At 49.6% G+C, this 12,099-nt stretch overlaps 3 protein-coding genes across 3 annotated transcripts in view; all 3 read right to left on the minus strand.

Annotated features, from left to right (window-relative positions):
• L228DRAFT_90514 (hypothetical protein) overlaps positions 1–1,492 on the minus strand; it is a 3,188-nt gene extending 1,696 nt beyond the window's left edge. The window contains exons 1-4 of the mRNA XM_018336952.1: positions 960–1,492; positions 750–898; positions 603–690; positions 42–535 (exon numbers count right to left, since the gene is read on the minus strand). Coding sequence (XP_018189707.1) covers positions 42–535; positions 603–690; positions 750–898; positions 960–1,396 — 1,168 coding nt within the window. The 5' untranslated portion in view covers positions 1,397–1,492. The remainder of the gene's footprint in view (positions 1–41; positions 536–602; positions 691–749; positions 899–959) is intronic.
• A 1,661-nt stretch (positions 1,493–3,153) lies between these two features.
• Positions 3,154–5,213, minus strand: L228DRAFT_266513 (hypothetical protein; the record flags this gene model as incomplete). Its single annotated transcript, XM_018334868.1, has 3 exons — positions 3,154–4,541; positions 4,658–4,955; positions 5,070–5,213. 3 exons carry the CDS (start codon positions 5,211–5,213, stop codon positions 3,154–3,156), a joined length of 1,830 nt encoding a protein of 609 aa, XP_018189708.1.
• Positions 5,214–6,972: 1,759 nt separating this feature from the next.
• Positions 6,973–10,086, minus strand: L228DRAFT_266514 (hypothetical protein; the record flags this gene model as incomplete). Its single annotated transcript, XM_018334869.1, has 5 exons — positions 6,973–7,791; positions 7,853–8,234; positions 8,291–8,908; positions 8,965–9,736; positions 9,804–10,086. 5 exons carry the CDS (start codon positions 10,084–10,086, stop codon positions 6,973–6,975), a joined length of 2,874 nt encoding a protein of 957 aa, XP_018189709.1.
• Between the last annotated feature and the right edge of the window lie 2,013 nt (positions 10,087–12,099).

The raw sequence follows: 12,099 nt of genomic DNA on the forward strand, positions 1-12,099 counted from the left end.
GGGGGGGGGGAGGAGGGGGGTAAAGAGAAAGTGTGGAATACCGTTATGGTCAAAGTAGAAAAGAATGGTCAGGAGAATGGCAAAGGGAATGGCGATAAAGACGTCCCCCACGTCAATGTCCCAGAAATGAATGAACCAGCCCCGGTCCGTAGTTGGGAAGAAAGCTTTGCTGGTAGGCAAAGTCTCGAGATGGACGCTGCGCATCTTGCCAATGTGCACAAACCCGGTGAAGAAGACAATGGTCAAGGGCGTGCCGTAGTCTTCAATGAACTTGCGGATATACATTTGAAACAGTGGGCTCGCGCCAATGATTCCGCAGATGTAGGCTACAATGAGTACGAGAAGGGCTACCATTATTGAGAGATACGCAGACGTATCTCCCGGTGCCCACTGACGGGTGAGCACCTGTATGCCCTTTTGCAAGTAGATGCACGCGACGTAGAAGCCAAATGTGTCGCAGGAGAAGCGGGTGACATATCGTAGACCATTGCAAGAGTTTGTGATGGCGAGGATCCAGTGCATAACAAGAGACCAGCTGGATTTCAATTAGGGATTAGACAAGCATTGAATAAAGGGTTGTGAGAGAAGGAGAGGTCACTTACAGTCCAATCCAGCACATGAAAGCAAAATAATTCGTCCCTCGCGGCGTCATAATGTCGTACACCGTATAATTAAAAACCGTAATTGGACCTATTCTTGTCAACACGTTTCCCTCCTTTGATTTGGCTGATTCAAGGGCAGTAAAGTACCAGTCACGCCAACAATAGTCAGAGGCTGAGCTGCAAAGACTGAAAAGACCACTGATCCCAATACCGATGCCAACAGAACCTCGTTGACGCCATACGACATGTTGGTCTTCGAAAACATGTCCAGCGAGAAAGCAAGCGCTGGAAGAATACTGCAGACATACTATTAGCCCCTCAAGTCTCCCAAACAGGAGATTTTACTGGACGACCGACTTTGCAAAATACATGTACACTGTTGCCGGGACCACTCTATAGTCCCATGCATCTGTCCAATCACTCAGAAAGTACGGTATGCGTCTCCTCACATCGTTCCACATGCCCCGAAAAAGGCGAATCTTCCACCACCGCTTCTTCCGATGACTCCGCGCCGAGGTCCTCGAGGTTGTCGTCGTCAATTCTCGTCTCGATTTTGTCGCTGAGGCACCCGTCCGTGAGAGCCCAAGCGTGCTGAGTGGCTCTTGGCTGCTCTCTGCCGTGCTCGATTTGGAGGCGAAAGGAACCGATATCCGGCGTTGCCATGGCTTCTTCTTTTTCCTGGATGATGATGACAGCGAAGGTGATGGCAAATTGACCAGCGGATGGCCTTGCGTAGACGGTGCAGGGGCCGCAACCGGTCTGGGAAGCCCCGAATGTCTGCGCGAAAAGACCATTTTCAAGCAATTGAGATTTATCTTTCTTCTTTGTCTTTATTTAAAAAAATAAAAAAGGTGTTTGCGTTCACCGTTCGTCAAGTCATGCGGTTTGTGTTTTTGATGCCCATTGATCTTGATACATGAATATTCGTGCTGAAATTACTCGCCGCTCTAGCTCTTCATTGTGGAGGTCTTAGCAGAGTGTTTTGGTATGTGTATATCTAATTGTACCGCATCTAGTGTCTGTTGCATTGATAGCTTCGTTGAGCCATCGGTTTATGTGATCGCCGGTGGTATAGCCGCAGCTCTTTCTACTATCGTACCCCACAATAACAATAATCTCACTTGTCAGCGACAGCCGTTGGATTCTAATCCCAAACATTAGCTCTAAATTCAATTCAATTCAATTCAACATGTTCGGTCAATTCTTTGTATTCTTGTGCCACAGCACATCTATCAAAAAAAAGGCACGTACAGGAGAAGTCTTTCATGTTGTTGGGTTACATCACCACTCAGGTTAGGTATGTTTTTCTTCTCCTCGTTTCTTCCCGTGATTCCTGCACATCAAACCCCCCCCCGCAAATGATTCTTCTGATTTATCATGCCATACTTGATTCTATTGGCAACCCTAATCTCAATGGCTCACTACGTCAACCATTCATTACATCTGCGCAGTTTACTTGTCCCGCGCCAGATCACACAATTGGAAAGGAGGGGCCAAGAGGGCAGTGCCGGGCTTGGCACGAGGCTAAGCGTTCTACTACTCCTAGACTGTGTAGATAAGAGACGCAAGAAAGGGGGGAGGAAAGAAAGGACAGGACCAGCGGGAATTTCTTGGCTCTTTTGGCCAAGGAGAGCCAAGAAAGCCAAGGAATTTCGCACATCACCCCCTCTCCTCTTATCGAAATGAGCCCTTAGTCCACTCCTGTCCCCTCCCGTTCCTTTCTCTGATTGTAGGGACCCATGCAGATGCACCTTGGCTGTCGAGTTGCTTTTTGACCTGCTTCTCCTGCTAAGGGTGAATCTTCGCGGCTCAGCTTCAGAGTTCTTTCCCTCTTCCATGCGAAATGATGCGACAGTTACCCATCTGCATAGGTTGCATATATGTCCATGTGCCCACTATCACATGCATTTAACAAGCTATGTAGAGCTAGAGTGTCGCCAAATGATTGGATCCCAATAAAAAAAGCAAATGGAAAGGAAATGAGAGAATGTGTATGTCGTATGTCAATGTCAAGGCACCCAAGTTGTCAGAATGAACAAGCAGTCTCCCCCAAGGAAATATCAAACTGGTAATGAAAAGGATCAAGTGTCAAATAAATTGTCATCCACGATTGCACGGGATAAACACAAATGAATCTCATAGTAGTACCGAAGCTAGCTAATGGGCTGTCACAGCAGTCCGTGGTATGAATATGCTATTGTAAATGACAGTAAACATTTTAGAAAGAGCCGAGTTGTGGAGCGCAGGAGCAGATAACAATCGAGGATCACAAACAAAGGAAAATCGTATCAGATATCAGTAAACTTGGCATCTTTGTGATCTCGAGCCATCATGATGAGTATCAATATGGCGGCAACATGGAAGTAGATGGAATGGATAAACAACAGAGAAGACAAATGATTGAAATCGGTGTGAAACACTGACTTGAAACGCCGCCCATAATTGTAATTCTTTCGCCCCCACAATTCAACCTGTAAATTAACGATTTGAAACGCTCGCTGTGAATAGACAAGATATTCATTCTTCAATTTTCCTTCTTGTGACGCTCAGCTTAATCGGCAGCTCCGACTTCACGCAAGACGGGGTACAGGCTCTGCGCATCCCTCTCGGCTTCAGTCATCTCACGATCCTCGTCCCTGCTAAAATGGCCAGTAGGCGTGCGGACCTCATCCTCATGCGTCGGCTCACGGTCAGCCATTGGCTCATCTTCTTCTTCATACTCACGATGTTGAAGTTTGGCACTGATAATGTTTCGCAAAGCTTCAATGGTACGAATGTTTTCGACCCAGCTTTCTTGAGCGCGGTCTTCGGCGGTTTCCGACTGCGTAGTAGGAGACTGGGCGGCCTCGGCAAGTGCAGGGTCAATAACTGAAGAGGTGGCATTGCCACTTTCCTTGTTGGTCTCTCTCGCGGGCGGCGTGGCAACTTCTTCAGAGGGCGAGCGAGAACCGTCAGAGCGACTAGGCCGAGACGCAGCCTGCAAAGTACCGCCAGAGAAGCGACGGCGCGGTTCCTCAAACATGGTACCCAAGGTAGAGGCTGGAGCATGGCCAGTCATCGGGGCAGAATAACCAGAGGAAGCGTCACCCGAGGCACTCACGGCCGGCAGATGAGGGTACATGCTGGAGGACGACTCGCGGGGAAGAGGGGACAGGCGATGACCCGAGTGAGCGGACGAGGGGGAATGACCAGACGTGTAAGACATGGCGCTTGAGGCCGGCGTCAGAGCTGGAGTGCCACCTTGTGCAGAGGCGCCGCTTGCGACGTGGGAGTGTGTGCTCGGAGCATTGGCTGCGTGGCTCGAACCAGTATGAAGAGCGGTGTGAGCTGGCGCTTGCGGGGGAGAGTGACTCTGCCGGAAATTCAAGCCGCCATGGACATAGTGAACACCGGGTTGAGCAACACCAGCGGCCGCAGCTTGATTTGAGCTTTCATAGACAGTGGCCTGCATTTGCTCCAGGAATTGGTCCACGTTGAGAAGGTCGCTCTTGGTGCGAAGATTTGGCATCGGTGGCAAGGAATACTGGTGATGAAGAACCGGTCCTTGTCCTCCAGCAGAAGCAGCGACGGGAGAAGGGACGTGGTGGTATTCAGAAGCAAATGCACCGTTTTGCAAGGAAAGTGGGACGCCTTGCAGACTCGTGAGACGGTGACCAACTTCGGCATACGAGTTTGGGTCGATCTGACGACGTTTGGCATCGCCGAAGAATTCGTTCAGTGCATCGAGCCCACGCTTTCGGGTCTCGTACGACGCAGCATTGCCCACCTCTGCAGTACTTCCAAGCGAGTAATAAACTGGACCAAAGGTCGAGGAGCTGGGAGCTTGAGCAGCATAGTAACCGCCACCAGTGGCAGAGGGAGCATGTCCGTAACCAGTGTGCATCGACGTGTCATAGTATCCAGAAGCAGTAGCTGCTAAGGCTTGAAGTTCGTTGTTTACTGTCAGCAAAGTGTAAATTAGAGACGCGCGACAGGGGAAGTGAAGACATCCCATCATGGGTGATGAAATGCAAGAGTTTAACCAAGTTGCAAAAATGCTAGGGGTCACTACTCACATTTTCCAGTAGGATCCATGCGGTACCCAAGATCGCGATGCCGCCCAGCAGCCGGGTCGGGCGAGCGAAGGAGGACCGAGTCATCAGCATGAGTCTTTACATGTTTCTTCAAGTCCTGAGGACGCTTAAATGCCTTGCCGCAGAAATCGCACTTGTGGGGCTTCAACGGGACATGGACACGGATATGAGAGGTAATATGGTCGCGCTTGACAGTGGTGGTTCGACAGGTTCCCCACTGGCAAGTGAGGTTCAAATTATTGGTGCTCTTCCGACCGACATGGCGTTCGCAGACATGATCCTATTGAAAAAGAAAAGTCAGCCAGGCATCTTGTCTCTGTCTCTCGCCCTCTTCTCGAGACTGTTGCGTGAGGCTGAAAACCCTGGCGAGGAGCGGTTCGAGGAAGAAACTTACATAGAGTTGTTCGGGAGTCTGCGCCTTCTCCCCACACCCAGCCCACTGGCAGCTCAAAGTTTCGTCCTTGATGCTCTGCTGGACGACAGGCTGAATAGCTGAAGCGGTAGGAGCAGCATGGGCTGTTTCCGCTGTAGTAGCCATTGTTTGCTGGGAGACTCGCTTACAGCGGAGAGATTCACGATGCCAAGCCAAAAATCAGCCAAGACGTCCTCTCCGATGTTGACAAAAGCTGAGAATTGCTGATGAGCAGAAGGATGCAAAATGCACCACAAAGGAACAGGCTCGAATAAAATGAATAGGCTCGGGAAGATTTTCCAGCCTGAAAGATTGATGTTGATCAGAGATCAAAAGTGTTGTCTGAGAAACACTCCACCCGAGAGTAATCGAAAACGAAGCTCGCGGGGGTATATGGGGGGAAAGGAACGCTTATGAGAGAAGAGGCTCGGCTCGGAAAGTCGATCATCGGAGGAAACGATCGTTTCCTCCGCCGTAACGTAACGGTCTCGCTTAAGCAACTTGGGAAAAGAGACCGAGCGAGGGGAAGAGACGAAATCTTCGGGCCCTTGGGGGAACAGAATCTCTCAGTGTGTAGTGATTGGGAGTGCCCGATTGGAAGGGCTTGGCAGGATGATGCCAAGAGCGGTCTTATTGAGGGGCTCTCGGAGTGTGTGCAGATTGACAAGCCCGGGACAAGGTATGCGCGCACGCACATAAGCACAACATTCTCAAACACGAAGCACACTGTGAAAGAATGAGACGAGGAAATCAAGGAAGCGTTTTCAATTTTTGGATATATAAAATCATAAATCCTCTATGTTGCCATAAGACAACGATCATTTCATGCCTTCTCTCCTGTCGACATTAATTTGCCGAGGAGAGAGCCGAGGAGAGTCATAGAATTACCATGATCGAGGGAAAAGCCTTCTGGGAAGTCGTACAGCCCCCGAGCGTACTTGTTGGAGGCTTGGCATTCGGCGCGATCTAACGCTTAGGTGGGGGCGAGGTACTCTCAGGCCATTCCATCCATGCGTCCGATTGGCTGAATTAGCAATACTTGCTCATGAAATGCACCCCGCAGGTCTTGGCTTCTTGGCTCTCGTGCCCATGTCCCTCCGCTCACAAGGTCACCCACGCATTCAATCCCGAAGTGAACTGGGGCTGCCCCAGAAGAAAGCCCCACAAGCAGTCCATCGATACGATGTCTTACCCAAATTTACTCCAAGTCAGTCTGATTTAGAGCAGTCAATCTCGCGTGCCATAATCTCTCCTTTCAACCTTGCTCTCCCACGTGGTCAGGCCTTAGAAGTCCAGTGGATGGATCTAATCACGTGATACTATTTCGCATTCGGGTCAAAGTTTGTTGGAATGATGGTTTCATTAGCAGGATATGGCGGAAAGTCATGGCATTCGCATTGCCAAGCATGCTTATCATACTTGGCCAAGAGCCAAGAGCGGAGCTTTTTGGTAGCAACGAAGACAGATAATCTTATTATCGCCGTGATAAAAACGCTTACCAGGTCTAATGAAGAAGGTGCGGCTGTTTCAGTTGCTCCATCTCACACTCACATACATAACTACGCTGATGACATGGACGGCGGAAACAGCACGTGCAATACATACCATACAACTTTGCGAGATTAAATAGTCTGATGAAAAATGGTATAACATTGGAAATATTAACGCTTAACCCGCTTGAAAAGTTCTATAGCGTGCACAAATTGCTCAAAAGTCCAGCCAGAAAGAGAAGAAAAAATAAGAAGCCACCCTATAATATACGCGATCTAAAAGAAGACTGGGTATCCCAATATCGCAACCCATCAACACTCTTAACACCGCTTTGCAGATTGACGCAAAGTGATTCTATAAATGAAAATAAAGGGAAAAATTAAGTTAAGAAAGCTCACGAAAGAGCCTGGTACTTTTGATCCATGAAAATGCCGTTCCAATCGTCTCCACCAAATATCTTATCCAAGTCCAAGCCTGGCGTAATTGCAGGTCGCCCTTGAGCCTCTTGCGGGTCATCCATAACCGGCATCATGACATTACCCGAGTCTGGCTGAGTTGCAAGCGCGGTATCAAGGTGCTGATCAGGGACTAAATATGGATATGGCGGTAGAGGCCCGAAAAGAGGGACTTCAAGATTATCGTAGGGATTAGATGAATTGCCGTTGAGCATAAATAGCCCATTGCTCGGCGTAGGTGACTGGAATAGACTGAACGGCTCTTGACTCTGTCGAAAGTTCTCCAGCGTGGTCATTGGCTGATTAGGGTATGCAAATGGATCGGCAGATGGGAACATCATGGCTGATAGGTCTGGCACCCCAGCAGCCGTAAGAGGATTCGTTTGAGTGATCTGTTGCGGAGCAATACTGAAGCTCGACGAGGGTGTATTGGAAAGGTTCCCAGAATTGGTAGGCGAGTACCCATCGGATACATTGGAGCGGAACGTGGTAGAAGCGTCGTTCAAACCCTGAAGGAGCCCATTTTCGGGAGAATTTGGTGCGCTGTTCGTCTTCGACGGCAACTTCATTTGCGTAGGGAAGGTGGTCGCGCGCTGTAATATTTGATTTGGCAATGCTATGGAAGTCGGTCGAGTGGGCAAATTCGCCTTCGCCGACGCTTCAGGTCCGTTCGCAGCGGCTGCAGACCGCTTTCGGCTACTGGACTGCGAAACAGTCCGGCCGATTTTGACCTTTTCAGGGAGTCTTTCGAATATGAGCTGTACAGAATAATTATTAGCAAGGTCATAATATCATGCAAAAATTTCCGAGACCACATACTGTCAACGATTTTGAGCATCGGTCCGCAGCCATGCTTCGATTTGACAGGCTTGCCAGAGTCTCTCTTCCCTCGATAGCATCACGTAGCAAATCTTGGCTTGTTAAGCTATCTGGATTTTGAAGAACGAAAAAGAGCAAAGATAAAATGGCGAAGAAGGTCGTGTACATGGTGAACCAATAGGCACCAATTAACAGGCCTCTCTTCTTCATTTCAGCCGTGATATGAATTATGTTTCGAGAAACACTGACGCAGGCGGCGGCACAAGCAAAAGACCTCTTATCGACGGATTTTGTCTGGCTGGACTGGGAGACGTAGTGCAGGAAGGGTCGATAGAGCATCATCTGCACATGCGCATACGCCATTCGCAGAAGCTGCTGGGCGCTGTTGGTCCAATGTTAGTGTAATTCAAACGACTCGCTGCAAACGCATCGACTCACCGAGAAAGGTCGGCGGTTACCTCGCCACCCGGCCTCAATTGCACTGGAAGCCGCTCCATCCAGTCTTGCAAGTCTCGCTCGATCTCCCGGATTTTTGCATGAGAAATAAGATAAGTTTGGCTGGAGTGCTCTGCTTCATCGCATTGGGCGCTCTTTAGAGGATAAATATACTTGATAACTTTTGCAAGGATCGCAACAAGTTTACCATGGGCATTGTTGGCGGATATAAGGGAAAAGTGGCCCTCAGGAGTAGGTAGAATACCATCGCGGGTGATGTAATCATCCTCCACTTCCATGGGCATTTCCTGGTCGATATCCTCATCGTTGAGAGACTTCGGCAGACCTAGCGATGCGCTCACGTAGGTGTCCATTTTGCGAACGATCCAGAATACTCGCTTCCGAACCTCGCGTTCAATTGGATTGAACCTCATAGGGAGCGAACGATGCAGTCCCATACTGAGACATGACCGCAAGGCAATTCCAACGTAGGAATAGCATGTGCTCAGTCTAGCAGAAGCTTGAAGAAACATGACCATGACGACCACGGCCTGTAGCGATGTGATATCGCGACAATCGGTGATATCAATCATGGTTCGTCCAGCCTTGAAGTATTTAAAGCTATAACATGTCAGTCTGTTGCCTGTGGGGGTTCTACGGCTAGGAACGTGACGTACCCATGATCAATTGCAATCTCGTAGCCCTCACGATCCAGCGCACTCTGCTCAGTCTTTGCAAACAAGCAGCCGAGGGCTAGAATAACGTAGAGAAGGGGCAAGAAGCGGTTTTCCGCATTGGCAAAATTTTCAGGTGGGGTGCTGTAGATGCGGTCGACCATCTCATAAAAGGAAGGCTGATGGACGAGTCGCATAAGTGCACATGCGTCATCGAGCGCATTCGCGCAGAGCTGCATAGCGGTTTCTCGAGGAGGAAGCTCAGCCACATTGGGGATCCCGCTCTCCATGGGCGAATCCGCTGATCGTGGAGAGTCATACAGGGAACCGGTAAACGGCCGATAGTGCTCCCAAGGCCCCAGCGTAGCGGAGGGGAGGAGTTGGTCTCCAAATTGTCTTCGCAGCTTAGAGATGAAAGCAAGTCCAGAGCTATGACCATGATAATCCCATTTACCATCATCATCCAAATCCAACTGTCCCGTATTCTCCACCATTGATTCAAGCAGAGGGTCCTGGGCACCGTCCTGACCGACATTCGACCGTTGGCGGGATAATTCGACCCCATTAGTTTGCTTGCTCTGGGTATTCTGCTCGGGAGCCCGCGCCGCTGCAAGTTTCTGGGAAATGACCTGATCCAAATCCACACTGCCCAAATCCAAATCCGGCATCACGGCTTTCAGTATGGTCTCGGCACGATGAAGCCTTTGTTCAATAGCTTCGATATACTGCGGCGCAGGATTTCGGCGGCGGTTGGAAGGTTGGTCATAGGTACAATCTGGACACTCGATCAGAAAAAGGAAAAAGGAGGTGTACGCATTGCCCACCGCGGAAATCTGACTCACCATAGCTATATACCGTACAATGTGTGCATGGCTGTTTCCCGTCACATTTGATCTTCTTCCTTCGACATTCATCGCAGGCCCGGGTCACACGGCGTCGCTTCTGCGTGGGCTTGGGGGCCAAGGCAGCTTGACCTGGAGATTGAGCAGAATCATCTGGCGAGGTCGAATTCCCTTCGCCTCCATCGAGCGCCTGCTGATGTGACCACAGGCCGTTCCCTGTCCCGTTGGGGTCGTCTTCGGCCTGATCGGGCGAGGAATAGGAGGAATCCAGCCCCGGTTCCATCATGGCGCTTGAAAGTAGAAAGGTAGAACTGATGGATCGTCTGTGGTCAAGAAAGAAGGGACTGATACTTTAGGCACACAAGTGATTTCGGCAACGTCGGCGATTGAAGCACTCCAAAGAGAGTTAACAGTGAAACTCGTCTGCTTAGGGTGCGGAAGTGTTCCGATATTGACAATATCGCGTATAGAATGGACGAAGGTAAAAGGGATGCAAGGAGTAATGATCACGAGAAGGAAGAGCTGATGTACTCTCGTTGAGGCATTTAAGGGCTTTCTAGAATTTGAGTGTTTTCAGAGAATTGACTATCACGAAATGACTCTGCGTCAGGTTCGAGTGGGACACCCCAAGGGGAACAGCGGGACCAAGGGCAGGTCTGTGAAGAATTTACAAGCAGCTAAGAAATCTAGGAGGGCACGCCAGGTATATAGCTTCGCTGCTTAACCTGGGAACGGCGGTCCCGCTGTTGAGAGCAGTTAGTGAGGTAGGGAGGGGAAGGGTGGGCGCCATCTAAGAGCCTTTCCTTTGAGGGGAAAATAGAAGAACGATTGCAGAGTAGTAGCATCGTAATGGTGGGCTTGATAAGATTTTCCACTACCAACGTCCGTGGTTGACACTATTGACTACGTGACACTACTACCTCTCTCACCGCGAACAGGGGTCAGCCTGATAAAAATTGGGTGAGGGCAAGGGTCCTAGCTACAGAGAGTGACCGTTTCGATTCAGAGCTTGCGCATTGCCTTTGAAGATCCAAGGAACTTTCAGATCAGCGAGGGAGCAACGGTAAGGATGAATGACATTCGGAGTTGAGGGGCGAACGGGGAGGAGGGATCTGCGCGGATAGCGAGAGATGTGTGTGTGTGGGTGGTGGCTTGCAGCAAATGCGTATTGGCGCATGCGTGGGCCAGTGAGAAGAGTACAAGTACGGATGCAATACCTTTCCCCTTAGGCTACTCATCTTATGAGTATAGTTGGGCGCTTTTTTGTGCTGACGGAAATTTGGCCCCCTGGTTCGACAGGCGAATTTGACACAGAATTGGTTCAAAGTTTCCCCGTTCACGGAAATTTTCCTCCAAGGGACATCATCGTCATTATTAAAGTCTTATTTTTTTTTCCATCGCCACTACTCGATAGATCGCTTACCGTTGCTAACATATCGTTTGAGCATTGTTCCCATGGCTTTTCGCTAAGGGTCCAAATCGTCCATTAGGCAGTGCGCCCTAAGCATCTCTTTTCCCGCATGGAGGATGTATGGCGTCGGGCTCGTGGGGGGTTTAACTCAGCTGGAGAACGTCTTAGTCAGGCGTCAATGTTCTCGATGGCCACTTAGTCACACTCCCGGCCATTTCATCACTGGGGTCCGACCGACCATCAGTACCCGATACGGATCACAAATCGAAGTGCAAGGACCCATGGACCTTACGCACGAAGAGCAAGGGAAAGACTTCTTTAAACTTTCATTTGCGACTGTGTCATCTAGCACGCTTCTGACACGATACGAGTCCACGTTACTGATTTAAAAAAAGACATGCATTCCTGGGCGTCGAATACCATTGGCAAGTCAAAATGATGACCTGAGCACAAGGTGAACGTGGATGAGGTCATCGATGAGTTATTAATGAGGGCAAAAAATTCTGAAAAAGACATGCCAGAAGCAGCCGCTAGGGCAGAGCAGGGATACATGATGTCTAGCCGGAAACTGCCATGCTAAAAGATTCATGGCAGGGTGACTTCGATTGGATCGCACCTGTAAGAGCAAGTCAGACTCGTTTGCCGCCCTCAACATGCATGCTACACCATGTAATCCAAGGAACCTCCGAGTAACTTGCAGCCCTTCTATCCCTTCGCCACTTACCAGGTTTCCCTGAGAGCTCTGACAATGGCATGATCGTAAATCAAACAATCGCTTGCAAGTTACTCGCGTGAGAAAAAATCAATATTCCTCGTTTGATGACCATTTGTCCAGGTCATCATGATAGAGTCGGAAAATTCATCTACTCGGTAGTGCAACACCCA

This window comes from Xylona heveae, assembly GCF_001619985.1.
Source record: "Xylona heveae TC161 unplaced genomic scaffold L228scaffold_3, whole genome shotgun sequence".
NCBI lineage: Eukaryota > Fungi > Ascomycota > Xylonomycetes > Xylonales > Xylonaceae > Xylona > Xylona heveae.